Source organism: Hemicordylus capensis, chromosome 1 (assembly GCF_027244095.1).
Source record: "Hemicordylus capensis ecotype Gifberg chromosome 1, rHemCap1.1.pri, whole genome shotgun sequence".
Lineage (NCBI taxonomy): Eukaryota > Metazoa > Chordata > Lepidosauria > Squamata > Cordylidae > Hemicordylus > Hemicordylus capensis.
This window is the reverse complement of record NC_069657.1, coordinates 148,346,517-148,372,706: the sequence shown is the minus strand read 5'-3', so window position 1 is coordinate 148,372,706 and position 26,190 is coordinate 148,346,517. Positions and strand designations below refer to the sequence as shown.

The 26,190-nt window shown below is 44.0% G+C and overlaps 1 protein-coding gene across 3 annotated transcripts; it reads left to right on the top strand.

Moving 5' to 3' along the window:
* Window positions 1-7,362: 7,362 nt before the first annotated feature.
* Window positions 7,363-24,833, top strand: LOC128339441 (dnaJ homolog subfamily B member 2-like). Of its 3 annotated transcripts, none has more exons than XM_053283371.1 (8): window positions 7,363-7,497; window positions 11,723-11,979; window positions 14,478-14,587; window positions 14,833-14,886; window positions 19,328-19,431; window positions 20,782-20,884; window positions 22,402-22,472; window positions 24,135-24,833. In XM_053283371.1, the coding sequence occupies exons 2-8, from the start codon at window positions 11,915-11,917 to the stop codon at window positions 24,489-24,491; spliced, it is 864 nt and encodes a 287-aa protein (XP_053139346.1). In that variant the 5' UTR covers window positions 7,363-7,497; window positions 11,723-11,914; the 3' UTR covers window positions 24,492-24,833. The 3 variants fall into 3 exon arrangements, with proteins under 3 accessions (XP_053139346.1, XP_053139347.1, XP_053139348.1); XM_053283372.1 differs by having other exon boundaries at window positions 19,324-19,431; XM_053283373.1 differs by lacking the exon at window positions 20,782-20,884 and having other exon boundaries at window positions 19,324-19,431.
* The last annotated feature ends 1,357 nt before the right edge of the window (window positions 24,834-26,190 follow it).

The following is a 26,190-nucleotide window of genomic DNA, read 5'->3' as shown; positions in this document are numbered from 1 at the left end:
TTTCCCAGTCTGTAGTCCACTGTCATTTAATGAAAAGCCAGGAACACAACAATGGCTGGAAGCAAGCCAGCAAGGTCTGAAGGCTGGGTCCAGGACCTGCTTCAGGTTTCAGGGGTTCTCGGCAAACTGCCTTCCAGGAGCCCCCACCAAATGGGAGGACTCTGAGAGCACTGCTTTGCCACCAACACCGAGAGCATGAGCACAGGGGTGGTCTCAGTGGGCCCTTTTGAGAGCCTTGAGCCCTCAGCTGCTCCCAACAATGCCAGCCCTTGACTCTGGGCCTAGCTTGGCCCAAGACTCCTTGAAGCACTTCTCACGATCCATGAGAAGAGCTTCTGTTGGGTCTGTGGAGAGAGTGGGTTTAGCCCGCTCTCCCTGCAGAGGATCAAAGAGCAGCCCTGGGGTGGCTGGATTGGCCGCCCACATGACTGCTGGCTCCGTCACGGAGCCAGTGGGGGCTGTGGGGATCATAAGAACATAAGAAGAGCCCTGCTGGATCAGGCCCAAGGCCCATCTAGTCCAGCATCCTGTTTCGCACAGTGGCCCACCAGATGCCGCTGGAAGCCACAGACAGGAGTTGAGGGCGTGCCCTCTCACCTGCCATTACTCCCTTGCAACTGGTAACATGATCGGGGGCCATGAGAGTGCATGGGGCATCCTAGAGAGGCTGCAGCCTCCTGGTTGGGGGTCTACTCATCTTGCCATGCACCACAGTGACACACGAGCGCAAAAATGAGGTTAACGGAGCACTTGCTCTGTTAACTTCATTTAAGGGGAGGGGGGATTAGGCGGGCTAGCCGCCTTGGGAGCACCGGGCTCGCCTGCGAGCCTGGTGGTTTCCACAGTCACTGAGAAGCGGGCTAAACTCCCTTAGCCTGCTTCTCAGTGATTGTGGGAATAGCCTCATTGTGTAATAAGGAGCCTAAGCAGTGGTTGTTATAACAACAGTAGGAAAGGGAAAGGTTGTGCCGTTGAGTTGGTGTCGACACAGCCTGGTGACCACAGAGCCCTGTGGTTTTCTTTCGTAGAATAAAAGGGGTTTACCATTGCCTTCTCCCACACAGTATGAGATGATGTCTTTCAGCACTTTCCTATATTGCTGCTGCCTGATATGGGAGTTAGGGATGTGCAAACAGGTTCGACCCCGAACTTGTTCGAGGTCGAACCCATTCAGTTCAACAGTTCGAGGTCAAACCAACCCGCCCCCCGGTTCAGTCCAACCTCAGACCAAACACATACACCTTGACGTTTCGAGGGGATTGCAATTAAAAAAAATTTTTTTTAATTACCTTTAGCCCTTTCAGGGGGCTTCTTTTAGGCCACGGAGTGTTCCGTGAAGGTCCTCCCACCCACTGGCCTCATTCAGCACCGCCACAGCCCGTATAAGCCTTTATTTCGACCCTTAAATATTTTTCTTTTAAAATTATCTTTAGCCCCTTTGGGGAGCTTCTTCTAGGCTGTGGGGTTTCCCCCCCCCCGTGAACGTTTCCCCTCCCCCCACCGGCCTTGGTCAGCACTGCCTCAGCCTGTATAACCCTTTATTTTGGCCCATTCGGGCCTCTGTAAATTGGTGCTGTGACCATACCAGGCCTCACAGAGGCCATTTTCGCATGTGCAGCAGTGGGGAAAATGGTCGCTGAGGTGCTCTTCAAGGTCTTCCGGAACTGCACCCAGGGCACCAATTACCACTGGGATTATTTTGGTCTTTTTCTGCCACAGCCTTTCAATTTCAATTTGTAGATCTTTGTATTTTGTTATTTTTTCTATTTCTTTTTCTTCTATTCTGCTATCACTTGGTATTGCTATGTTGATTATTTTGACTTGTTTTTCTTTCTTCTCGACAACAGTTATATCTGGTGTATTGTGTGGCAGTTGTTTGTCTGTTTGTAGTCAGAAGTCCCATAATATTTTTACATCTTCATTTTCTTCAACTTTTTCAATTTTATGGTCTCACCAATTTTTGGCTACAGGTATTATTATTATTTCTTGTTTACACAGTCAGACAGGTGTTATTGACTGGTTTGTTTTATCCAGACATTGAGTCCTTCCCAAGGACCTGGGATGCCAGGATTTTATTGTCAATTGTTATAGAGATAGTCGCAGAATATAGGCTGTTCCCAGTAAAGCTGCTTTTTGTAATTGGCTGATGGTGATTTCTGTGACCCCTATAGTGTTGAGGTGCTCTTCAAAGTCTTTTGGAATGGCACCCAGGGCACCAATTACCACTGGGATTATTTTGGTCTTTTTCTGCCACAGCCTTTCAATTTCAATTTGTAGATCTTTGTATTTGGTGATTTTTTCTATTTCTTTTTCTTCTATTCTGCTATCCCCTGGTATTGCTATGTTGATTATTTTGACTTGTTTTTCTGTCTTCTCGACTACAGTTATATCTGGTGTATTGTGTGGCAGATGTTTGTCTGTTTGTAGTCGGAAGCCCCATAATATTTTTACATCTTCATTTTCTTCAAATTTTTCAATTTTATGGTCCCACCAATGTTTGACTACAGGTAGCTTGTATTTTTTGCAGATGTTCCAGCGTATCATCCCTGCTACTTTGTCATGCCTTTGTTTGTAGTCAGTCTGTGCGATCTTTTTACAACAGCTGATTAGGTGGTCCACTGTTTCATCTGCTTCTTTACAAAGGCGGAACTTGCTGTTTGTGGTTGATTTTTCGACTTTGGCTCGTATTGCATTTGTTCTTAGTGCCTGTTCTTGTGCAGCCAGTATTCAACCCTCTGTTTCTTTCTTCAAGTTGCCATTCTTAAGCCATTGCCAGGTCTTGGTGATGTCTGATTTTCCACTTATATTGTGCAAATATTGACCATGCAGTGGCTTATTTTTCCATTTTTCTGCTCGGTTCTTGACTTGTTCTTTCTTGTAGGCCTGCTTTGTTTCATTGGTGTTGAATAGTTTCGCATTATTGACCATTTGAAGTGCATCTTCTTCACTGTCCTTGATATATTCTTCAGGGCCTCTTTTCTCCTCCTCTACTGTTTGATGGACTTGTAGCATTCCTCTTCCACCTGAGCTGCGAGGGAGGTATAGCCTATCGACATCACTGCGGGGGTGCAGAGCATGATTGATGGTCATGATTTTCATTATTATTATTATTATTATTAGTAGTAGTAGTAGTAGTAGTAGTAGAAATTTGCATGGCTTTTATAAACATTTTCTTTTTCAAAGATGGAAAATTTTCAAAGATGGAAAATTGAATAGTGTTCAGTTTCCTGTCAGGGACTAGATACCATATTCACCCAAATAGGAGATGACCCCTTTAAAAAATATAGATTGAATACAAGTTATACTGTATTTACCTGAAAGGAAGAGGACTCTGAATTTAAGCAACCCCCTGATTTCTCACATCAAAGAACTTGGGGAAATCTAGTCTGGGATTCAGGTAAAGACAGTTAGGTACACATGGAAACATGGGTGGGTGAGTGGAAGGAGGGAGGTGGTGGAATGAGGGGCTGCCTGTAAGGACCTTGAGGCTTAGGCAGGTGCATAGCTATAGGGAATGCAAGGAGGAGCGATGCCCGCCAATGACCAGGGATCCATGCCCTGACATGGCAGCCCCAGCACTCACTCACTGCTCCCCTGCCACTTGTGCCACCCACCCTCCTGACTCTCGATGCTAAGACGGTCTAATAATACCACTGCACTGTGGTGATGTCATTAGACCATGTCGGCAAAGGGAAGCAGATTGGACAGGTGCAAGTAGCAGGTGGGCAGTGGCCACTGCAAAGGCAGGTGGCAGCACCTCCACCTCACAGGCCACCTCAAATCTTGCCCCCAGCCCACCCTTAACATTGCTATGCCCCTGGGCATAGAAAGTGATGAGTAGCAGCAACGTGGGAAGAGAGCTGTTCACCTGTCTAATGGATGCCAGGGAGGAAAGCTGGTCTTGTGGTAGCAAGCATGACTTGTCCCCTTAGCTAAGCAGGGTCCACCCTGGTTGCATATGAATGGGAGACTATGTGTGTGAGCACTGTAAGATATTCCCCTTAGGGGATGGGGCCGCTCTGAGAAGAGGATCTAGGTTCCAAGTTCCCTCCCTGGCATCTCCAAGATAGGGCTGAGAGAGATTCCTGCCTGCAACCTTGGAGAAGTCACTGCCAGTCTGTGTTGACAATACTGAGCTAGGTGGACCAATGGTCTGACTCAGTATATGGCAGCTTCCTATGTCCCTATGCCTTACCCAACACCCCTTGTTTGTTTCTCAAACAGTAGGCAAATTAAGTGCTCAGGATTTTCTCTGCAACCATGAGGACTACATTTGGGTAATAATCCATAGGGTCAGGCTGTACAGAGCTTAACTTTAGCAGGATCATTACCCAGATGTAGCCCTCATGGTTGCAGATAAAATCCTGAGCAGTAATCAATTGCAGTAAGCCTCACTGAGTTCAATGTAGGGGTGTCCTTTCCATGAGGCAAGGTGATGCAATCCCCTCAGGCGTAGGTCTGAGGGAGGTGCAGGGGGTGGCAAGTGCTGCCCCACCACCACAGGCATACCCACCCACAAATGGAAGGGTGTCATATTGACCTTTGCCATGGGCAGCAACTTGTGTTGGACCACCCCTTGTTCAATGGGACTTATTTCCAAGTTAGTGTGCCTAAAATTGCAGCCTTAAAGTTTCACATGAGAAATTAAGCACATTCTTAAGGTACAGTTGTAGGGACACCTCAACAGTGTAGTTTGTGATGATGTCATCCACCCTGATACAAGATGGCGGATGTGTAAACTTTTGAGGCACAAGTGGGCTAACTTGTGGACCGCCTAACCAATTTGAACTAGATTTGCTACAGCTGTATGGACACATAGGGATCTCCTAATGGAATGGAGGGCAATGATGTCATCCACTCCAATTCAAGATGGCGGCTGTGTGAACATCTGAGGTGCAAGTGGGCTAATCTGTGGACTGTCTAACCAATTTGAACCAAATTTGGTACAGTTGTAGTGAGTGACACACAGGGACACCTCAGTGACATAGCCTGTGATGATGTCATCCAACTTGATTCAAGATGGCAGACGTGTAAACATTTGAGGCGCAAGGGAGCTAACTTGTGAACCGCCTGATTTGAACCAAATTTGCTACAGCTGTAGGAAAACATAGGGACACCATAATGGCGTAGTTTGTTATGATGTCATCTATCCCAAACCAAGATGGCAGACACGTGAATGTTTGAGGCACAAGTAGGCTAATTTGTGGACCTCAATTTGAACTAAATTTAGTCCAGTTATAGAGATAGAGAAAGGAAAGCAGGCTGATTAGTTCTTACTAGAACAACTTGTTATTTGTTTAAACAGACTGAAAGAGGCTTGCTTTGGATTGGGACTGCAGCATGAGGCGAGGTGTTTTTTTAACCCGTAGCCTTGCTATGGTCCTGATTCCATCCCCCCACCCTCTTTGTGGTTGCAGTTGCTGTTTGCCCCAGCAAGGAAGCTCCCATTTGCACAGACTGGATTTCATCAAAATTGAATTGTAGTCAATTAATGGATAGTTATAGCCCAGTCTCCAATCTCCCATGGTTGTGCAAGGTGATTGAGACGGTGGTGGATGACCAGCTCCAGGCAGTTTTGGAGAAAACCAATTATCTAGACCCATTTCAAACTGGTTTTAGATAGGAGGCATTGCTTTGCAGTGGTTCTGCTCCTATCCCTCAGGCAAATTCCAGATGGTGGAGCTTGGTGACAGTTGCTCTTCGAAATGGAAGCTATTATATGGAGTCCTTCAGGGCTCTATTCTGTCACCAGTGCTTTTTAACATCTACATGAAACCGCTGAGTGGTTTCATCAGGAGGTTTGGTGCAGGGTGTTATTAGTATGCTGATTGTTTGTTTGTTTGTTTTGGCCCAAGGCCAGCATATTTAGTATGCTGATGACACCCAAATCTACTTCGCCAAGTCAGCTTCATCAGGCAATGGCATAACTTCCCTAAATGCCTGCCTATGGGCAGTAATGGGCTGGATGAGGGATAACAAATTGAAGCTGAATCCAAGCAAGATGGAGGTGCTCGTTGTGGGGGATCAGAATTTGAGGGATGAGTTAGATCATCCTGTGCTTGATGCAGTTACACACACACACACACACACACACACACACACACACACACACACACCACCGAAGGAACAGGTTCGCAGCATGGGAGTGCTCTTGGATCCAGGCCTCATCCTAGTATCCCAAGTGGAGGCTATAGTCAGGAGTGCTTTCTAGCAACTTTGGCTGATCTGACAGCTGCGTCCATTCCTTGAAGAGAATGATTCCAAAACAGTGGTGCATCAGCTGGTAACCTCCAGGCTCAACTATTGCAATATGCTCCACGTGGGGCTGCCTTTGTACGTAGTTCAGAAACTTCAGATATTTCAAAATGCGGTAGCCAGACTGGTCTCTGGGGTAACCCAGAAAGACCATATTATGCCTGTTCTCAAAAAACTGCATTAGCTGCCAATATGTTTCTGGGCAAAGTACAAAGTGCTGATTATCACCTTTAAAGCCTTAAACAGCTTTGGTCCGGGTTACCTTAGAGAGCACCTTCTTCTGAATTATCCTCATCGCACGTTGAGGTCATCTGGAGAAATCCGTCTCCAGTTACCACCAGCACATCTGGTGGCAACTCGGCACTGCGCCTTTTTTGTAGCTGCTCCTGGCCTGTGGAATGCACTCAAGAGTGCCCTAAAGACTTGCTTGTTTGGCCTGGCCTGGCCTGGCTTTCCAAGGTTTTAAAATTGTTTTTAAGTATTTTAAATTGGTTTTTAATCGCTGAACTGTTTTAAATTTATTTTTTATATTGTTTTATCTGTTTGTTTTAAATGGCGTTTGTTTTAAATGTTTTATTTCTTGTGCCTTTGGATGGGGCAGTAGAGAAATGTAATAAATAATAATATTTTTTAAACTAAAATCAGCATATGCTTCTAAAGAATAAACACATATTTGTTTTTAGATTACAGTACCGCGTGTCAAGGCAAGCATCATTTCATTTACAATGGAGAGAATGCCTCTTCTAGGCAGATGACACTTTCAACTTGCAATGTTTCTAAGTACTTGTATGAAAAATAATAAACAAATCAGCAATCTACTGCCCAGTCAAATGGGGGGCACCCTTTTTAGTTCATCAAAATGTTTGTAATTGATTAATTTATTAATAGACTAAACACTGCAACTCTAGTAATTATGGATATCAATGCATTCAGCATGGGAGGAGCAACATGGGCAGGACAGCCTCCTCTTCTTTCTCTCCCTACCAGGGGTACTATGTGATTGGTTTGTAATCTCCTAAGTGAAAAATACAAAAAGGTGACATCATAATTAGCTTGAGCATCCTATTGGCTGCTGCTTCTGCTAATCAGCAAAGGAATTCGATGGTAGGCTGCTGCTGAGCTCCCTTCCCTTTCCCTTCTCATCAGGAAACAGCTGTGCCTGTGCAGGTGTAAAGTGACACCTGCAAGTCCTTAAAACTGTGCCCACCATGCAGCCAGGACAGCTTGTCCTTGAGCAATAAGGTATGCTTGGGGCCATCTTTGATGAAGCAGGGGGGATTTAGAGCAACTTGTCTACTTAAGAAAGAAAGGTACCCAACTGTGTTGTTGCATTACTGACCAGAAGGGAATTTAATTTGCCTAATGGTTGCATTTGTTCAGTGTACCCAAGGTATGTTCCACTTCCCCTGACATACTGGACTTTGGCAGAGATATATACTGGCAAAGATGGACCATATGGTTCTGATCCGGCCTGACAGTTCTATGTATTTTAGTTTACATGGTAGTTGTGCCATCTGGAAACTTCTTGGGCCTATCCATAAACTCAAGACTGAACTTTTCTCATTATCACCTGCTCATAATTAATTATTGCAAAATTGTCTAAAAACCATTATTATAACTGGTAGGATTTTTAAAAAGCAAAAGCAAAACCCTAAACATTTTTCTGGAAGATGTTTCGAGCCACTGATATCTGTTAGCCAAGATGGTAGGCAGCTGTATCATCCTTTGCAAGACATTCAGTCTCCAGCTGTGGGAAGCTGGACAGCTCTTTCCATAATTACTCCACTTTCTCCGATACCTCCAGCTCTTTTCATGGCAGGATGTGTTGTTGGTTCCTAAGTCCTGTGCACTGAGTTCGAACTTCCAATGGGATGGCTTCTTTGCTTGGAAAAAAAGGCATTTACAGAAGGCAACAACATCTCTTACTGCATTAACACACAGGACTATTGTGGGGAGGGAAAGTGTCTCACTCCAGAACATATAAGAGCACATGCAATCTGCATGATCCCATTTAAAGGATAAATTGCCATAATCTTCAGCTTTTTAAATAGGCTATTTACAGACCAAATACACATTTGCTATTTTAAGAATGTCTTATTGTTTTTATTGATTTCATGTAAGTTGCTCTGGAAGCCTTGTTGGCTGTGTAAAAAACAAAATTTCCTATTAATTTAAAGCATTACACTTTGCTCCAATAGCTATGTGGAGAGGAATGAATATGAGTTAAGGTCTTCAGACAGCAGGTTATTGTGAACCCCTTGCTAGTCTCACAATGGCTTTCATGTGGGCTATGGGGTTGAGCCTGCCTTGGTCAGCTTGATGGATGATCTTCAACTGGCTATTGACAGAGGGAGTGTGACTCTGCTGATCCTTTTGGATCTCTCTGCAGCTTTTGATACCATCGACCATGGTATCCATCTGGACCGCCTGAGGGAGGTGGGACTGAGTGGCACTGTTCTACAGTGGTTCCATTCCTACCTCTCTGGTAGATTCCAGATGGCGTCGCTTGGAGACTGTTGTTCTGCTAAGTGAGAACTAAAGTGTGGAGTTCCACAAGGCTCCATACTGTCTCCAATGCTCTTTAACATCTATATGAAACCTCCAGGTGATATCATCAGGAGGTTTGGTGCAGAGTGTTATCAATATGCTGATGACACCCAGATCTACTTCTCCATGTCAACCTCATCAGGAAATGGCATATCTTCCCAGAAGGCCTGCCTGGAAGCAGTAATGGGTTAGATGAGGGATAACAAGCTGAAGTTGAATACAAATAAGGTGAAAGTACTGACTGGGGCGCGGGGGGCAGGACCCAAGAGATGGTTTAGATCTGTCTGTTCTGGATGGGGTTACACTCATCCTGAAAGATCAGGTACGTAGCTTGGAGTGCTCCTGGACCCAAAGCTCTCCCCAGTTTCTCAGGTTGAGGCAGTGGCCAGGAGCGATTTCTATCAGCTTCAGCTGGTACGTCAGCTACGTCCATTTCTAGAAGTGAATGACCTTAAAACAGTGGTACATATGCTGGTAATCTTCAGGCTTGACTACTGTAATGCACTCTACGTTGGACTGCCTACGTAGTATGTAAACTACAAGTGGTACAGAATGCAGCAACCAGATTGGTTTTTGGGACAACACGAAGGGACCACATAACGCCAGTTTTAAAAGAACTGTAAAAGCTACCGATATGTTTCCAGGTGAAATATAAAGTGCTCGCTATTACCTATAAAGCCCTTAATGGCTTGGGTCCAGGCTATTTAAGAGATCGCCTTCTTTGTCATAAACCCTGCCACCTGCTACAACCTTTTGGAGATGTCCAGTTACAGTTGCCACCAGCTCATTTGGTGGCAACCCAGGACTGGGTTTTTCTCTGGCTGCCCAAGGGCTTTGGAATATGCTCCCTGATTAAATAAGAGCATCTACTTTTCTGTTGGTTTTCAGGAAGTCCCTCAGGACAATCCTGTTCTTGCAAGTTTTTAATTAGAATTACTTTTAATAATTTCAATCGTTGTAATAACTATTTTATGCTATTGTTTTTATTGTGTCATATTTTAATCTGTGAACTTTTAAATATTTTAAATTTTGTACACTGCCTAGAGATATACATATCAGGCAGTATAAACATATGATAGATAGATAGATAGATAGATAGATAGATAGATAGATAGATAGATAGATAGATAATGGGGGTCAGGACATATCTGCAACAGAGAACTGGTGGGTGGGAAGAGGGTCCTTCATCCTTCCTAAACTCACTGATTCTCTCCTGCAAAAGTGCACCCCTGGGAGTTTTTCTCACATGGGGCTTTTAAAGCCCATTAGCTCACGTTCCCCCCAGAATGGAGGGTGTGCATTCACATATGGGGCAGATTTACCCCAAAGTTCCTGGGAGCTATCAGAGGGCACTTCACACACAATTCGGGTTTTTCACTGCAGCCCGATTTATATCCAGGGTAAAGAAATCCACTTTTTGTGTCGGTTTTTGGGGACAGCTTTTAGTTTGATGTAAAGCTTCACAGAAAACTCACAGTAAAGCCTGCTGTGTGAAGAACTCCCTGGTCATTTAAAAACTATATTCTTTTCCTAGTCAGATTCTAGAAACATACATTTGCTGAAGTAATATATAGTTTTTCTTTCTTTAGTGTGTGAACATAATCCAAAACACGTATCTGTGACTCTGTGTTATCCTTGCTGGTTTCAAAATGTTCCTGTGTACCAAGCCTTTCATTTACAATGCTTAAGTCTGTGTGCTAGAATTGCCAGGTAGCAAACTGCCTCTCACCATGAAGATCCAACTGGTCTACATAAGAACATAAGAATAGCCCTGCCTGATCAGGCATAAGGCCCCTCTAGTCCAGCATCCTGTTTCACACAGTGGCCCACCAGATGCCACTGGAAGCCTACAGCAGGAGCTGAGGGCATGCCCTCTCTCCTGCTGTTACTCCCCTGCAACTGGTACTCAGAGGCATCCTACCTTTTAGTGGCTGAACTATCCAGGGGTGTAGCTATAATTGAGCAGATAGGTTCAGAGAACCCAGGGCCCCTAGCTCCATTTCCTGTGAAAGGAGGGGAGAGAGGTGGTTCCCTCTAAGTACAGGGTGTCCTTGAAGGTGAACTCAATATAGTTAACACTCAAGTCTACTTAGCTGGGCTACCCATCTGGGGAGAGGGGGTGCATCTTATCCCTGTTCCAATTTGCATTGTTTGCAGCCAAATCTAGGGGCAACTAGCCCACTACCAACTAAGTGACTTGTCCCCATACGTACCATAAACTGAGAGCTCAGATTGCGGTGCAGCTCCTGAGCATATACAAAGTGCAATCTCCAACCCTGGAGATGCAACTGCAAACAGGGAGGCTCCTGGGAGCTGGGTAGGACAAGCGTGGCTAGTAACAGCTCTCCCCAATGAATATTTGAATCCAAAACACCCTTTTGTCCTCTCAAAAGTCACCGCTTTGTAGTTAGATATGTTTGATGTTGATAAAAGTAAGTCACTCAAGGATGCAAGACTAAAGACACCAAGGTAGCCTGAGGTAGTCCCCTTTTTATGGAAAAGGTCCTGTCAAGGATCTGGTCATAATGACCATACACAACCCCTGTGGCTTAGAGCTGATCCAAAGCAGTTTGATTACATTTCCAAGAAAACAAAAGAACGTAATTAATCATGAGAGAAGAAGAGGGCTCATTGTTTCTCCTGTTAGGAAGTATCTATAGAGGAAATCTGGCCTAACAGTAGACTTGAATAGCCATGGAAGTTACAGTACACATACAGAAAGAATAAAAGCTAGGACTTAGAGGCTGAGAAGCTTAGCGCGTTATCAGTTGCCTATGGCTTAGATACAGCATGGTTGGTCAAGAAAGCTACCAAAATTAATAATCAAGGGAGGCCCAAGTCTATTTTCTCTGCAGCTGCATCTTCTTTGGAGATGTTAGTGTATATCTGACTAACGTATGCAATCTTCCACGTGCCAAAGGATAAACTGTCCACACCACTGCCTTTTGCCACTCCACGAGGGGTTACCCAGCCTGGCGAATGGCTATGACCACCTCTAGCCTCAGTTGAGGACCTGAAGACTTTGGTTGTACACCTGGAGACAACACCAACATCCGACTGCTTTTACTGCATTTACATCCTCACTGGTTTCTACAGAAGACATCAACTCACCATGGTGGAGTATTATGAAGCACTGGGACTCCCCCGAAGTGCTTCTGTAGATGACATCAAAAAAGCGTAAGTGCCTCTTGGCCATGCTTAGCTCCATCCCTCTATTAGCATTAAACAAACAAAACAAAACAAAACAAAACAAAACACCTGAGAGGGTTGCTGCTAGGAGTGTGCAAGAAAATGTTTTGGTCCAGCATCTCTCTTTCATTAAATGGGTTATAGGATTGTAGGCATTGATGTGCTGATATACTTCTCAGAACTGAATCTGATCTAGCTCTGCTGAGTTGTGAAGAGCTGTATTGCTATCAGATCCCTCCCCTACTCCTGAGGCAAAACAAGCTGTTCTGGCACCTAAAGCAGAAAATCAAATGGTATGCTTCACTGTAGTAAAAATATAGCAAATAACTACATACTTAGCCACCTAATGGCGCAGCGGGGAAGTAACTTGCCTAGGGAGCAAGACGTTGCCGGTTGAAATCCCTGCTGATATGTTTCCCAGACTATATTGGGCAGCAGTGAAGATGCTGAAAGGCATCATCTCATACTGCACGGGAGATGGCAATAGTAAATCCCTTCTGTATTCTACGAAAGAAAACCACATGGCTCTGTGGTCGCCAGGAGTCGACACCGACTCAACAACTATATATTTGATATTTTGCCGCCCTTTAATCGCACCCCAAAACTTGCAGCTGAAGATCCATTGCAGCTCCACCTGCCTGATCAGGGGCGTAGCAAGGTTGGAGTGGGCCCAGAGACAAGATTTTAAAATGGGGGCCCCCTTCACTGAAGCTCAGCTCATGAAGTAAAGTAATCTTAAATGAGGCTGAATAGTGGTAACAAAAAGCATAGTAAAATTGTGTGTGTGTACACACACACACACACACACACACACACACACACACACACACACCCCTATGTGCCACAATAGAACATCATCCTACATTATTTTTTTTAAAGGTTTTGTAAATTGTGGACGATGCAAGTCATTTAATGGTACTTGAGAAGGACATGCTGTTCTGGTAGCTCCAGGCCTTAACACGCACATCAGTTTTGGAGGATGAATACAATCGAAGGAAGCCCGGGTGGGTGTGCGGCTGGGGGAGTCAGTCATGTGACTTGCCTCTGGGGGCCCCCCAAGGCAGTGGGCCCCCAGACAACTGTCTCCCCTTGCCCTATTATAGTTACGCCCCTGTGCCTGATGGTAGGCTGACCCTCACTCCTCCCACCTAGTAGTGAGAGAGTTGCTGAGGACGTCCTGAGAAGAGGCTCCAATTGTCCCTGCTTACCAAGGACAGTTCCTATTGTCTGGAATCCATCTCTGGTCAATCACTGTCTCTGTCTTTTGCTCTTGAGGATCCCTTGTTTCCTTTACATGAATTGCTAGAGTTGTCTTTCTTCAGGATTCCGCTCCCTCCCCAGAATCTCTAGAAATTAAATCCCCGCGCAGTGGGGTAGATGCATCATATCTCTCGTGCACCTGCATGTCAAGGAGTGCCCAGCCCTAAGCAGGGCACAACATACGTGCTCTCACAGTTTTTTAAAAAGTTTTGAAGGATGCATTTATTCACCCAAGCTTTTAAAATAAATTTTTGGTTTGGGGTTATTTTAATGTTTTAATCTGTTTTATGTTGTTGAAAACCACGCAGAGACGCAAGTTTGGGGTAATGTACCAATATAATAAATATAAAACAAACAAAACATAGCAGGTGGAATCCAGTCTTCAGCCATGTAATAGTGGGTGCGGGATATGAGCAGTAATTGTCGGTATGAGAATGGATTGTTACAAATGTATCCCTCTATTCCTCTGCAGGAGAGGCCTGTCTTCAGCCGCCTGTGCTTCTGGTGGCAGCTCAGGGACGGGCCTTCTTCACACACAGCCAGTCTGAACTGTGGAATGTGCTCCTTGTAGAAATTCGAAGCCTGACATGTTTAAACACCTTCAAAAGAGCCCCAAAGCCCCATTTTTTAGTCTGGCCTTTGATGGTTTTAAAATGGTTTTTGATTGTCTTAATACTTTTGTTTTAACCAGTTATTTGTTTTAATTGTTTTTGTTTGTTTTTATACGGATGTAAACTGCCTAGAGCCATCTGGATTGGGGCAGTATCACAACGCAATAATAATCATAGACATAAAATGCTGGTAATCTGGACAATGGGCTCTGCATGCCCTTTATGACCTGCTTTCCAATTGTGGCATGCTTGTAGTCAGAAAGGCACACCTTGACTCCCAGGTTCCTTGGTCACGCCCCCTACAGTCACAGGCACACCTCTGTCTCCATTAGTGAGAAGAATATTCTCCAATGTATTTAACAGAGTGGGTAGGATAATTCTCCAAAACATTATCTCCTATTCTAAATAGTGCAGGAGAATATTCTTTTTGTTGGTGGAAGAAAGAGAGAATAAAGATTTTTGCTCAGGAACAGAGAACACTGTTTGCTTTTCCTGGGTCAGGCAGAAGGTGGATATACGGAAGTGTAGTGGCGGGAAGCTATTGCTCTAGCAGCCTAATGGTAATGGGGATGCTGACACGACACATTGTTTATTATGTTTTCTGGGACCATGAAGATATAGGAAGAAAGCTCTCAAATGGCATCCAGATAAAAACCCAGAAAACAAGCAATACGCAGAGCAGAGATTCAAGGAGATTGCGGAAGCTTACGAAGTGCTTTCAGACAGTAAGAGTTCAACCTCTCTTTCTTTGGGTGGGATGCAAATGTTTTCAAATAAACAAAATAAAACATCTGCCCTTGTTGGGGACGGAAACTAGCAGAAGTACTTGTCCTATGCAGAGGCAATGGCTTTCACTTGCAGCCAAGGTACACTGATTTAGGTCAAGACTCTGGGTGAGATGCCAGGCTGCTGTAAAAATCGCTTCTTCTGACCGCGGGCTGACTGAGTTGTTATTTTTCCTCCTTTTCAGAGAACAAACGGGACATCTATGACCGCTATGGTAAAGATGGACTTATGGGAAGAGGTAAGCAACACTCCAGGGGCAACCTTCTTAATAGGGATGTCCCTGAACGGGCTTGGGCAGCTGTGGGCGGGGCAGGGAGCGGTTCCTTTAAGAAGGAACCACTTTTGAATTGCTATGAGTACAGTAAATAAACATAATCAAGGATGATAATAATACATGTATTATTACAGGTAATATTAAGTTGTGTTAAGGGCGGTGGGGGGGGGGAGAAATCCCTTAACACAACTTAACATGATAGGATACAACCAACACATGAGAAGATAAAAAAGGGATTTTTAAAACCCCACCTTCTTGAAGGATATGACTTATGTTTCAAAGCACCAACAGAAACAATACAAGGGGTCAGGAAGAACTTATATAGTCCTAGGTTGTAATATGTATCTCCAAAAGAATAAGAACATAAATATAAATGGGTATTTTAAAATTAAAAATTCTACATAGAACAACTTAAAACTCAGTACAGACAGTTATTATTATTTTAAATAATAAAACATTACAAATCCTCATAAAAAAGAATTATTCTTCTTTACCTTGGTGGTGGGGGAAAAAAACCCAGTTCAAATGCAAACACATATCAGTAATCCAGTAATTTACTCCTGTAATTCAGGAGTAAATTTGTCCTTCCAGTATTGTGTTATATTCCTTTTGGCAACATCGCAAGCACCAAGAATCCACAGTTCTTGATGTAGTGCTAAATTCCAGATGCTGGGGATGTACCCCAACAAAACATGAATGTCCTTAAAGGACAATGACAACTGCAATGTCATATTGACTACCATATGAATTCCAGACCAAAACAGTACAATAACTGGACAGGGCCAAACCATATGTGTAATGTACACTCATATAAATTACACCTCTAACACGTAGCAGTCTGCAACCATCCCTTATTAAACATTCTCTGAGGTGTCCAATAGACACGGAATAAACATTTCTGCTGTATTTGCCGCATTTTAAGATCTAAAAAAGCACGCTTCATTGCCTAGATCCTTATTCCAAAGTTGTCGGATATAATCAATATCAATCTTATCAACGTCTTTAAGTTTCTGATAGAGTGAGGTTACAGGCTTAGGTACATTTAATAAATGTTCCAAATCTAATAATGAAGATGGAATTTCAGAAGCTGCAATCTCATTAGGACCAAAGAGCGGCGACAATAAATGTTTTAGCTGGATAAACTGCCAGCTAGCATTTGAAGGCATATCAAATTCAGCGCTCGAAGTGTCAAGGTTGCTGACCAGCTTCTCACTGAATTCTCAGTGATCAACGTTATGATCACAAATACTATGGGCACTGTACTGATATACATTCGATACATTGTACTTATAGTAGTGTTTATCATTACATTTTCTTATCTGCTCTGTTTTTGCACCAGGAGATTGTGATTGTGAACCAATACATTTACAATTTAAAAAAAGAAGGAGCAGGCAAGCAGGTCCTCACCTGCTCCACTGCCACCTCGCCACTTTTCTGGGTGAGGGGCTCACTCCACCAAAGGCTGTACATGGCTGCGGCTCTGTTCCATGCAGCCTGCGCACGACATTGGCATGCACATGGGGCTACACGTGCTCAGTGGCCATGTGTGTGTGCCAACGCCGCGCTCAGGCTGCAGGGAACAGCGCTGCAGCCACGTGCAGCCTATGGCAGAGCAAGTGCCGCACCCAGAAAAACAGTGGGGTAGCACTGGCGTAGGTAAGGACCTGCTTACCTGCTTCTTAAGGGAACCTCTCCCCACTATGCCAAACTGATTTGCCTGCCGGCGCCCAAACCAGTCAGTGCTTCCCTAAGGAGGCACCAAACTGGTTCGTACACATCCCTACTCCTTAATCATGGTAGAAGACAATAAAACTTAAATTATATTAAATTGCAACTTCATGATTCTCTCCTCCCACTTTTTAAAAAAACCCCAAACCAGTCTGTGTCAAGTTGCATCCTTGTAGAGGAAGGGATGTGAAGAGAGCCTGATTAACCCTTTCATATTCAGTCCTTTCCCATTGAATATTTGCCCTCCCCAAACTGTTTTTTCACTATTGGTAGGAGAGATTCAGGATCCCCATATTCTTCCTGTCTCTTTGCCTCCCCAGTCCCCGCAGCTGAGAAGGCAGTGTAAGGGCAGGGTGATCTTGAGTTGTAAAATGACAGGAGGGGAAACTGTTAAGTAACCTCTGCTTAAGTCCCCTTCATCCCAGGCAGCTGAGAATCTCAGAACTGCAACACACATGTTGTTTAAAACTAAAGAGTCTAACTGGCAAAGAGACAATTAAGCCCAGAGTGTGGCATAACAAGCACTCCTGTAACTAAGAGCTTGCTACGGGGTGGGGAGAGCAGGATTGCTTTCAGAAAATTGACCTAAAACAAGAACAGAGTCTCATTCAGAACACCGTGGTAAGGTAGAGCAGGCCTTTGGTCAATCAATCCCAGGTGGCCGGTTCAGACAGTACTATCCCCACCCATGTGATTAGAAGGGGACACATGTAGAGTGCACCCACCAGGACATCCTCCACAGACATCCTGGCAGATATCCCTTTACAGCGTGGAGGGCTGTTCATCTGATGGCCCCTTTTCATGCACTCCCAATACTTAAGTAGATACAGTATTTGGAGTGTGTATCGAGGGGTCATTCAGATAAACAGCTCTCCCAATACAAGGATGTCCCTGGGGTAGTCCTGATGGGCATGCTCTTGGTGCATCCCCTTCCTAACCACACAGTTGGAGACAGTTGTCCAAACCAGCCCAATGTGACTATAAGCTACCACTTTGATTTGGCCTCAGGCATTGCAAAATAAATTCTTTTTATGTTTATACTAGGTGTAAAGTATAGGTGAATATTTCCAAATGCCTGCAGCTTCAGTACCTGAGACAAATATCAAATCATTCCAATGGAAGGATTAGCCTGTTGCACATGAGAATTTAGAGAACCATGGGCAAATCTGTACTTATGTACGGGGTAGTACTAGATCCCTTTCCTCTTTGGATTCATGGTTCTTCAGTGCTGTGTCTCATACCACATTTTTTCAGAGAGTCACCAGAGCACGGCTTTAAAAAGCTGACTCCATTGTGGCCTTGTGGAGGAATGAGGCCAAGACCTCTTGGGTTTCTGTAAATAGGCCCCTGTATTGTAGTGTATTAATATCCCCTAACCTCTTCTTTTTGTAAATAGCCCTTGTATTATGAATGAATTATAAGTTGTATTATATTCCGAAAACTTCATTATTGTAAATAGGATACTGTGCATGGAAAAGATTGGCAGGGTCAAAATTTCAAAGTTGTTTTTCTATAGTTTGACAGCTGACTTTTTGGGAGGAAAGAGATTTTGAAAAATGGAGGGAATTTTTGTTTGTTCTAATTGGATGGCTTAAAAAACTGTTGGGCCAGAGAAAGTGTATATATTGGGAGAGTTTTGAGAGGGAGTAGAGAGAGTCCTGGAAGTCATAGTCAAGTCAAGTCTGCTGAAGAGAGTCAGAGCTGGAGGTTGCAGAAGAAGAGAGAGAGTCTGGAAGTCTTCTAGAGTGAATCCAGTGAATCCGTGCAGGGAGTGAGCAGCCAGCAAGAAGAAGAGAAGCCTTAGCTGAAATCACTAGAAGAAAAGGAAGAGCCAGGCTGGATTGAGCCCCAGACCTGTCCTGTCCAGGACGAGCCAGAAGCTGAAAAGAAAGCACAGAGGACTCTGAGTAGGGACTAGGATAGAGGTAGTGATTGTGTTTTTCCAGTTTTTATTCCCCCCACCCCGACCTGTTCTATTAATAACTGTTTTGAATGTGTATTTTTTGCTGCAAAAGTAATGTCTTAATTGAATACATTTTTCTTAAAGTAAACTTTGTTGTTATAAAAAAATTAGGAGCTTGTTGATTCCTCTCTACCCCACACCTATAAGCCTTTCCACACTACTAAGAGGTTTTGTTTTGCTTTTGTAATTTTTGATAAAGATGAAAGGCTCTTGTAGTAGACCCAGCTATTCCAAAAGTCCACTAGGTGGCAGCAGTAAAAAAAAGGTTAGGAGGAACAGAGGGCTGTTTCTCCACAACCCCAAACACACATATTTAGGTCACATGCCCTAAACTTTAGCATGTGTCCTAAACACACATATTTAGGGCATGATGGAGTCAGCTTTTTAAAACTGCATTGACTTCATTGGGAAGATTAAGTTAACTTTCTCCCACTGAAATCAACAGGACTTGAAACTGTTTAATGGCTGGGCTGGATGGCACATGCACATGCACATGTCCATGGGGAGCTAATTAGCTGAGGTTCAAAGGGTTATGCATATATAGCAATGCCCTAAAAACAGATCTTTCTATTACAGTTCCAGGGCAACTTGCTGGACAAAAGGCAAGGGATTCTTGTTTTGACAGCTTTCAGACTCTGTCCCACCCACCATCGTTTCTCATACCCTGAATGTCTGACTTTGAAATTTTTTCCTTTCAATTTTTTTTCCAGCTAGGCCTGGGGCATCTAGAACCAGCTGTGGCCCTGAATACATGTTCCACTTCCGCAGTGCCCATGATGTCTTCAGGGACTTCTTTGGAGGATGGGACCCTTTCTTTGGTAATTGTTAAGCCCACTAAGGATTAGAAGGTTCCCTAAAGTCCTAAATGGCTTAGGACTGGGCTACCTTGGAGAGCACCTTCTTCTGCATGATCCCCACTGCACATTAAATATCTTCAAGAGAGGTCCATCTGCGGATGCCATCAGCTTGTCTGGAGGCAACTCGGGAGCAGGCCTTCTCTGTATTTATTTATTTATTTAACATATTTCTATACCACCTGAAACTTGTTCTCAGGGCTATGGAATGCGTTCCCTATAAATCAGGAGCAACAGAGAACAAGTCTGCACCTCCTTCTATGTGACAGCCCTTCAGATACTTAAAAATGGCAATTAGTCATTAGCCCCCTTAGTCTTCTCTTCTCCAGGCTAAACTTACCTATAACAGCCCTAGCTCCAGAGAGCCACCCCCTTTTAATTCAAAATGTGCCCTGAACAGCTAGACCATAGGGAGTTCTGGGGATTAGACACACTAAACAGACCAGCAGTTACAAAATCAAAAGGTGGTTCATTTTACCAAAGGGGTAAGGGCCTGGGTTTGAAAAGGGGTGGGGGACAGAGACGGGGTGGAGCCACCATTGTGTGGAGTTTTTTTCCAAAGAACCTGAGCTGCCGTGCTCAGGGGCTCTGCCTGGCACCCTAGCCACACACCCTGCATCTGACATCAGATGCAGGGGGCGTGGCCATGTTAGCAAACAGGTTAGTGCAGCCTAGGATTACACTGGCTTTTCTAGCAGCTGCATCACATTGCTGGCTCATGTTCAACTTGTCTTCTGTCTGGAAGCTCCTGAAGGGTGTTTGGGTTGGCAGGTAGATAGACATACATGCATTTTGTCTCCCCTGCAAAGGTTTGTAGTAGGCCTAGCATTTCCAGTCATTTGTCCCAGTAGCTTTTTGTAATCCTGACACATTCCAATGCTAGTTAATTCATTGTAGGTCATTACAACGAAATAGCATTTTTTCTCATCCATTTCTCCTTTGCTGTATGTCCTGATCCTTTAGTTCTACTATCACTCGTAGACTGGCTATTGTGTTTTCAGAGTTACAGGCAGTTTGAGTGAGCGATTACTGCTTTTGATGTCTTATGCACTCATCCCATTTTTGCCTCTGGAAAACAGATTTTGCCAGTTCTGTATAGTTTCAGAAACCAGAAAAATATTGAAGTGAGACAAATCAACAACAAAACAATCTATATTATATAGGAGGTGATGCCTGTTTGAAACCACTTTGAACTCTCTTAAAAACAATTATTGTCCCTCTCCAGCCTCCTTTTTTATGATTAGAAACCTAAAAAGATCTGTATGGCTCTCATCCCAGGTTCCCAAGGTCTGAGTTGGTCATCTTGTTTTTCAGGAGATGCTATGCCCTTCGGTGCTTGTGCCAACGCAGGAAAGGGGTTCAGTTTTTTCTCTTCCTCAACAAACTTTATCAATGGCAAACAAGTTACCACCAAAAGGTGAGATGAGGGGTGGCCAAGATCAGCAGGAATCATGATTGAATCAGCTTGCCTTACACCAATATAAGCAACTTTCATGGTTTACTTATGGTTGCCTGTTACTTCTTGCTCTGTTCCTGTGCCTTTAATTTTAAAAGCCCAACATTTAATGTGTGTGTGTGTCAGGGTATTGTTAACAGCACATGAACAGGACCAGTTAAAAAAATAAGTTGATAAACCTAGGCATACTGAAGAACAAGAAGCTATATTATAGAATGTGGGCAGGGGTGTTGATAGCGACTTAAAAGATCTGAGCCAAGGCCCACAGACCCCACTTGGATAATTAAACTCAATCACACACCTCCAAGAATAATTACATATGCTTTTTTAAAAGTCTCTGATATGATAAAACAGCACTTCTGAAGGTAGAAGCAGTAGAGAGTTAGTTAGGTGAGGCCAGGAGCTCTCTCTCATGCTCCTTCACTTCCTTTCCGGAAGAGCAAGAGGTCATGGACACCCTGAGCAGCAGTGCCCTTTATTCAGATTTGGAGTGGCTTAAGGACAGGTCGATTGTTTACCATGCACAATTCAAATTGCGACCCGCCCCCCCCGGCCAATAATGTTTAAAACACATCATCCCTAAATGGGTTCTATGAATGTTGCCTATGAGGCAACTGGAAGAGTGTGTGTTCCTTTGCTTTAATTCCTTTTTTGTCTATAATAACTACTCATTGATTACATGGGTTTTTAATAATTACATAACAGTGCACAGAGTTGTTTGGGAGAATGAACAACTTTTTACATATTATATGGGTGTTCATTAATCACAAAACAACAAAAGACCAGCAACAACAATGGTAAACATGTTTAACACAGATACAACTGTACAGGTCTGCTTGAGTTTGCCGTAACTAAAGGATTTTTGAGCAGATTCTTATTTTGTCTTAGGAATAAATGATAAATATCTGGAGAACAGAAAATGAGCAGTTTACTTGGCTTTTATATAAGAATATTTTATCTTGAAAAAAAGAGTATTCCCAATGTACTTTGGTAGATAAAGAAAATCCATTCAACAACTCTCATGTATTAATTAATCACCCAGTTGCAGATCCAAGGTCTGTCAGGCAGGCAGGAGGAGGTTTATAAGATCAGTCAAATGGAGGGCAGTATGTTGCAGTGGCTAGAGTGCTGAGTAACCCAGATATGAACGCTAATCCGGCCATAATGCCACCCTTGTTACTCTTGGGCAAGGGACTCTTCAGCCTACTTTACATAGCTGTGTTGAGGCTAAATACTTAGGGAAACTAGCAACTTTAGTTTGCCACAGTTGGTTGTTATTTTTACTTTGTCCAGATGAGGACTGGAAGTTGAACAGTTGAAACGAAACTGGAAGTTTTGCTTACTTTTAAATATGTGGAACTGGTTGTTGCTATTGTACTATGCAATCACACAGTACACTAAGGAATCAAAATGGGCTTTGAAAAGGAGCTTTCCCCCTCCACTAGCTGCATAACTGAACACTATTCTCTCCTCCCTAGAATTGTTGAGGATGGACAGGAACGCGTGGAAGTTGAAGAGGATGGGGAACTTAAATCTGTTGTTGTTAATGGTAAGGAGCAGAAACTTCAAATGGGAATGGGTTTAGCTAGCACAGCTGAAGTGGTGACAGAAGCTGCAGTCCAGCCCTAGCACAGTATATGGTGGTGTTACAGATTCAGGGGCAGGGAGGGAGCAGCTTCTCTGGCTAAGGGGACTTTATCATAGGTCACTTGATATCCTGCATTCTCTGAGCAGCCAGATGTGATGATCACTGGGCACATCAGAACTGCTCAAGGAGACAGAGTGGGTTCACACAGCTTGCTTATTAGCAAGTGTATGGCTTGTATACCCTCTGGCACATGTCAAAGAAAAATACGTAGACTTGTTTTCCATTAAGTATGTAGGGAGCTCCATACTGAAGTCAAATGATCACTGTCCTGATGCCTGTGAGTGGCGGTAACACCTTGACATTTGACAAGGGTCCAAAATCTCAGCAGGTAGCCTCATCATCCAGTGGCACATGCTCTAAAGCAAGCCTGCTCAATTTAGAGCCTCCAGCTGTTTTTGGAGTACAACTCCCATAATCTCTAGCCACAGTGGCCAATAGCCAGGGATTATGGGAGTTGTAGGCCAACATCTACAGGAGGGCCGAAGTTGAGCAGCCCTGCTCTAAAGCATTCTGGCATGTTGATTTTTTAACCAAGCAGTTGGCTCTCATGTGCTTGGGACTGTGCCACTTTCAGGATGTATTTGGGGGCAAGAAACAGATTCCAGCTGGACTCATCTGTTCTTGGCTAAGATTTCTTGAGACTCATTTTCTAGACAATGCCAAGCTGCAATAGTGGCTGACATGACAGGCAGCCCTCCATCAACACTAGGGACCTGCTGGGGCTGTTGTGTAACCTGAAAGGTAGCCCCGACAATGCAGTGTGCTGGAGCAGCTGCAGAATGACTTAAAACTGCTTCCAGCAGTCACACAGTGCTGTCCAGTTGCAAAACAGCTCTGGAGGGTCCTTAAAGTCAATGTTAGGCTGCCTGTCATGTCAGCCAGTAATAAAGTCTGTAAGATTAAGCAGAGTGTATGGACATGCAGCAGCACCCTTCGCACAACTCCCCCTGCCCTCCTGAGCTCACACTGTTCTGCAAGAGCACTAAGAGTACAGAATGTTCATCACTGTGCTCCAGAAACACTTAGCAACACGTTACGGAGGGTCAGCGATGTGCTCTGTATCTTACTAAGTGCTTCTGGAATACAGGGAACATTCTTAGCCTTCTTGCACAACAGCACGTGTACAGGGGAGTTGTGCACGGGGTGCTGTGTGTACCTGCACACCCTACTTGCACACATGCTTTGCTAGTCAGGATGTCAGCTTAAAATCATGAAGATGCAAGCAAGATAGCCTTGCAGCTACTGATATGTGAGTTGGTGTTGAACCTGTTTCTGCCTTATTGGGTGTTAAAATGAGGCTGTGCTTTTGTTACTGAAGGACAGCACAGCGTACAGACAGGGTCAACCTGTCTAGTAGGCAGACAGAGTTGCCTAGGGAACCAACTCTTGGGGGTGGAGCTCTCTCTTGGATATGAACCCATGAATGATCAGGCTGCATGGCTCAAGTTAAAACAGAGACTCTTCACTTCTCTGCTGGGGGCGGGGGCAGGTGCCAAAGTCAACCTTCTGGCCCTGTGTATAGCTTTGATGTGCTAAGGGAAGATGTTCCCCCCTTTCTTGCAGGTGTGCCTTCAACCAGAGCATCCATTAGGGAAGCATCAGGGCATTGTGTTCGTGATAGCTTTTCTAGGTACCGGTCAGCACCTGAGCTTGCTTACCATGATGACTCTGATTCTGATCCCACCTATGAAGTGCATACCAGGAGGAATATGTACCCTATCCAAAACAAGAGGGTCTATAGGGGGAGAGATGAGGACGATGATTCTCAGACGGACAGTGAGTCTCACCCAGATGATGGATTCCAGACTGAGGATGATGAATCTCACATTGATGAGTTCTAGCAGCATGCTGCATAAGAATGAAATACCATATATTGGTGGCAAGGAGAAATATGTAACATCCCTGATAAAAGCACAATGAAGACACTGACAAGGAGAAGGAATCAACCAGCAGATACAAATTGGACCCTGAGTGGAACTTGAAACTAGTGGGCTGGGAGAAGAATGTAATTGCAACCAAGGGGAACATAAAATACTGGATGCAAGCCCATGGACAAAGAAAACAGTCCCTTGCCAAAGGGAATAGGTTGATTTCCACAAGTAACAAATTGACTCCACTATGGCAGAAGAAGGCTCTCAGGCAAAAACATGTCATCGACGTCTACTTGCTTACCAATATAGTGAGAACTGAAAATTATGGGATCCATTAGAAAGGAGGTTTGCAAAGGGCAATGGGCTGTTTAATAAAGGTTGGGAACAGTGAGGTTGGTTTCTGTATCTTTTATCCATTGGAGGGGAGGTATCTGCATTCAAGATAATAGTGTGCAGCAGCCAAGGTTTTTGTTTTGCTCTGAGACTTCCTGCATGGAGCTGCCTCAGTGATGCAACACAGGAAACTGCCTATGATCCAGCCAGCTCAGTGTTGTCCACACTGACTGGCAGTGGTTCTCCAAGGTTTCAGGCAGGAGTCTCTCCCAGCCCTACCTGCAGATGCTTGAGATTGAATCTGGGACCTTCTGCATGCATGCAAAATAGATGCTCTACCTCTGAGCTACAACTCCTTCCCTGTCATTCACAGATTTGGTTCTTTGAACAGCAAATCTGAAGATAGATCAGACATCCCCTTTTATGCAGAAATTTGTGTAGCAGCTTGAGATGGCTTATTACCACTAGTTCTAGTGACACTGGGCCCATCAGGTCAAGCTTCCCACAGTGACCACATGCGTATTCCAAATGGCCATTGAAATTAAGAGAGCAATGGGATATGACATGAAGCTAAGCATTCAGTCTTCACTGGGTACCAAAAAGAAACAGGCCATTAAAGAAAGGAAGAAAACACATCACCTGCCTTTTAACCGCAAGCATTTTGAAGTGAGGATAGGTCGCTAAAGGGTAAACATCTAAAACAGGAAAGGAATTAGCAGGTGAGCTGACATTGTCTGTTTGACAGGAACAGGTTAGAAGGATGCCAAGGATTTGTGAAGGGAAGGGGCAAAATGGCTTCAATATAGCTAATCCAAGATATGTATATTTAAAATCAACATTACTGTAAAACCCTTGTCACTGTAAGAGAGAGCAAGAAATGGATAGGGATTTCCAAGAATTTGGTAGGAAGCAAAGAATTGCACTAGATTTTTCAGAGGTGAACTTACCTCAGGAGTGGCTGGGAGAGGGTAAAGACATGCTATAAACAGACTGAACTGGTAACATGCAATCTTTAAAGGAGACATGCTTGTGAGAGTTAACTGTGTAAAGACAGTCCTTTGATGGAGTAATGGGTCTGCAGAGGAAACACTTCTGTTGCAGAGTATACATTTATATTCTCACTAGATGGCACTTCAGGCAACACATCACACAAACCACAATTTGTGGTGAAATATGGTTATCTCCGTAGCTAATAACTCCATTATGTCAGGAGTGCTGTGTGTTGTATCATGGACATCAATGAAATAGTGCCTGTGACATCACTAATCACAAAGGACACATTCCCACCTAGAGGCGTAACTATAGGGGGGGCAGGGGGGGCATGTGCCCCGGGCGCCATATTTTCTGGTCACATGGGGGGCGCCAACATGACAAATTTTTTTTTTTAAAATTTTCAAATTTTTTTTGTTAATACA

What these genes read in the sequence shown, in the direction of transcription:
- LOC128339441 (XM_053283371.1), top strand. Translation starts at nt 11,915, where the DNA reads ATGGTGGAGTATTATGAAGCACTGGGACTCCCCCGAAGTGCTTCTGTA. An exon ending in AGATGGACTTATGGGAAGAG is followed by an intron (nt 14,887 to 19,327) that starts GTAAGCAACACT and finishes TTTTCCAGCTAG; the next exon opens with GCCTGGGGCATCTAGAACCA. An exon ending in TAAATCTGTTGTTGTTAATG is followed by an intron (nt 22,473 to 24,134) that starts GTAAGGAGCAGA and finishes CCTTTCTTGCAG; the next exon opens with GTGTGCCTTCAACCAGAGCA.